At 48.5% G+C, this 2,698-nt stretch overlaps 1 protein-coding gene across 1 annotated transcript; it reads right to left on the bottom strand.

Annotated features, from left to right (window-relative positions):
- Positions 1-155: 155 nt before the first annotated feature.
- On the bottom strand, positions 156-2,696 carry LOC101986649 (all-trans-retinol 13,14-reductase-like). The gene is made up of 5 exons (XM_005372333.1): positions 2,599-2,696; positions 2,216-2,325; positions 1,971-2,137; positions 1,655-1,814; positions 156-1,406 (listed from the first exon to the last, which is right to left on the bottom strand). The coding sequence occupies exons 1-5, from the start codon at positions 2,694-2,696 to the stop codon at positions 1,261-1,263; spliced, it is 681 nt and encodes a 226-aa protein (XP_005372390.1). The 3' UTR covers positions 156-1,260.
- Between the last annotated feature and the right edge of the window lie 2 nt (positions 2,697-2,698).

Below are 2,698 nucleotides of genomic sequence, written 5' to 3'. Positions count from 1 at the left end.
GAGGGTAAGAGCACTGACTGCTCTTCCAGAGGTCCCGAGTTCAATTCCCAGCAACCACATGGTGGCTCACAACCATCTGTAATGAGACCTGCTGCCTTCCTTGCCAGCAGTACATTGGATGCTTAATAAATAAATCTTTAAAAAAAAATAAAAGCTTATTGTGGTATAAGTATTTTCCAGTTTATTTTACTGAGCTGCAAGTGAATTTCAGTGTAGTTTCATGTAATTATTGAACAGAAACCTAAATAAACGTCAGATATCGACGCACTGAAACACTGCATGTATTAATACCATGCTTAAATGAACTAAAATTGGTGCCTGTTCAGCTTGAGTGAAAGTTTTAAACTTTCACCATCTTCCCCACTGATTCATATAAGTCAAGAATTCCTATTCTACGACCCAAAGCAGCTTCATAATAGTAAGAACTCACCTGAGAGACGATACAATGCTCACAAGTTTAAAAATATTACATAAGTTGTTGTGCCTCATCCATGTATATGAAACAAATGAATTTGACGTTTAGTCTGGGAGCCCATTCCCCAAGTTATCTCGTATGTATTCAAATATTACAGACTCTGAAGGAATTCTGATTCCAAGGAATTTGGAAAACAATACTCAGCTTTTAATATGTGCCAGCAACTAGAAATGTAAATCGCTAGGCTCAGTGCTCATTGTGCTTCCTGTATTCAGGCCCAACGTCTCCACTGTCGTCCCCTCCCTGCCAAGCTGGCCATTCTGTAGTCAAGATCTCAGCGGGCTGGTGTACGGGACATTTTGCAGGTGCAGTGGTATCTCTTGGTCTGTCTCTGATTGGAATGCTCCTTCAGGCTGCTTCTGTCAGAGGACAAAGCTTAAGGCCGAGAGCCCCTTGGCTCTCACTTTGAGAGTTGCCATCCCAAACCCATGCTGGTCATCCTTCCCTTTGATAGAGGGGAGCAGCACAATACTAGAGTGGGTAGAGCAAAAAGCTTCAGGCCAGAAGTGGACCAACCTACTCCAATAGCCAACACCCTCAGGGATTCTGAGTGTTTGACCCTTGCTCAGTGCTGGGTGTGGGGAAGGCATGGGAGCATTCTTCATCTTGAGACATCAGGGCTGTGCAGCCCACACTAGGCCTTGGCAGGGTACAGAGGAGAACTCGATTTGCAGCAGGCATCAGAAACAAAGCGCTTTTGAATATATGCACAAGGAAGTACAGCAGAAGGACACCATGAGAAAGAAGTTGGGGAGGTGCCGTTCTCTGGCTTAGCTCTGAATGGGCTACTTCATCTTCTTCTTCTGTTGTGCCTGGACTTTTGAGCCAAGAGCCTGCAGATCTGAGTACAAGTTCCTCTTCAGGATGGCACTGCTGCACAGCAAGGCCCCTTGTAGGGCTCCTACCAGCCCACACGTGAAGATATCTTGGCCTAGAAAGCAAAAGCAGTGGCCCATGAATGTCTACACACATGAGGAGGGGAAAGTAATGGTTCTTGTGTTCATCCCTCCATTTCAGGGCCACCCAAAGAGAGACAGCTTCAGAGAGACCCCAGGACTGTAGTCAGCTAAGGTAGCCCAGTTCCTGGTATGGGAGCCAAAGGGGAAAGCAAGGTCTGAGGATGGGAACAAAAGATTGTGTCAGGGAAGCCCAGATTCTTGGCAAAGTGAAGGAATGTACCTGTCAGGTAGAGGTTGGGGATAGGGGTTTGGGCTCTTAGGGAAGCCATAGCATGAGGATGCAGACGAGCCAGGTCATGGTCAGCCCCATAGGGAGCACCTCGGGGAGCAGCCAAATAGTACTGGTTGGAGAGTGGGGATCCCCCAATCACACTGTCCACCTGAGGAAGCAAAAGGGCACGGCAAAGGTTAACGAGGGAATCTGCAAGGACCTGACCCTTCCTCGCGACTGTTACCTCAGGCTTTACCCCTGCACCCAGGAAAAGACAATCAAGACGTGTGTCATCATCTCCAGCATTGTGAACATCAGCCCCTACCTTGTCCTCCAGCTGTGGGAAAAGTTTCATGACCACGGACATAGAGGCTTCCATGAAGGCGTTTTTGAGGGTCTCATAGTCAGCACCCCGCTTGCCCTGTGGCTCCTCCTGCCACTCCTCAAACCACTCGAAGGCCGTGGGTATCAGCACAGTCATGGTGGATCGACCTGCAGGTATAAGGCCATGTTCCTGCTGCCTGGCCCTGCCTTGACCCACACCCAGCTACCCTGGACCTAGAGCCCTACCTGGAAATCGGTCCTCCCAGGTTGGGTCCTTGGTTGATGGGAAGGCAATGAAAAGAAGGGGAATGTGTTCTGGAGCCTTTTCCTTGGGCATAGAGATGTAGCGTTCCATCCTGTAAATGAGGTGGGTGTGACTGCCAATCTCTAGGCCATTTTCCTCTGAAGCCACCAGCAAACACAGAAGATGGTTCACTTCCAGAACTTCCCACAAGATGAAACAGACACAGCTTTGGTATAAAAAGCCTTTCTGGAAGTACACTGGGGACCACACACCTGTTCTCCCAACATACATCCTCCTGCAACTCTTAGAACCATGTCAAGGGTGGAAGTGTGGTCCTGAGGGTTGAGACCCAGAGCCACCAGTCTTCCCACCCCTCCCATCTTACGCTTTATCCATGTTTGTGTCAAAATAAACATAGTAGTTGGTGGACTGAAGCTTCAGGTCCTCCTTGGTTCCTCTCAGGCAGATGAAAACTGAGAGCATGC

Source organism: Microtus ochrogaster, unplaced genomic scaffold, assembly GCF_000317375.1.
Source record: "Microtus ochrogaster isolate Prairie Vole_2 unplaced genomic scaffold, MicOch1.0 UNK1648, whole genome shotgun sequence".
NCBI classification, from domain to species: domain Eukaryota; kingdom Metazoa; phylum Chordata; class Mammalia; order Rodentia; family Cricetidae; genus Microtus; species Microtus ochrogaster.
The sequence above is the reverse complement of the archived record's forward strand: the minus strand, read 5'-3'. Positions and strand labels throughout refer to the sequence as shown.

Excerpts from the sequence above, each read along its gene's own strand:
- LOC101986649 (XM_005372333.1), bottom strand. The coding sequence starts at position 2,696 with ATGCTCTCAGTTTTCATCTGCCTGAGAGGAACCAAGGAGGACCTGAAG. Across the intron at positions 2,138-2,215 it reads CTGGGAGGACCGATTTCCAG|GTCGATCCACCATGACTGTG; the intron begins GTAGGGCTCTAG and ends TTATACCTGCAG. Across the intron at positions 1,815-1,970 it reads TCCCACAGCTGGAGGACAAG|GTGGACAGTGTGATTGGGGG; the intron begins GTAGGGGCTGAT and ends TTGCTTCCTCAG.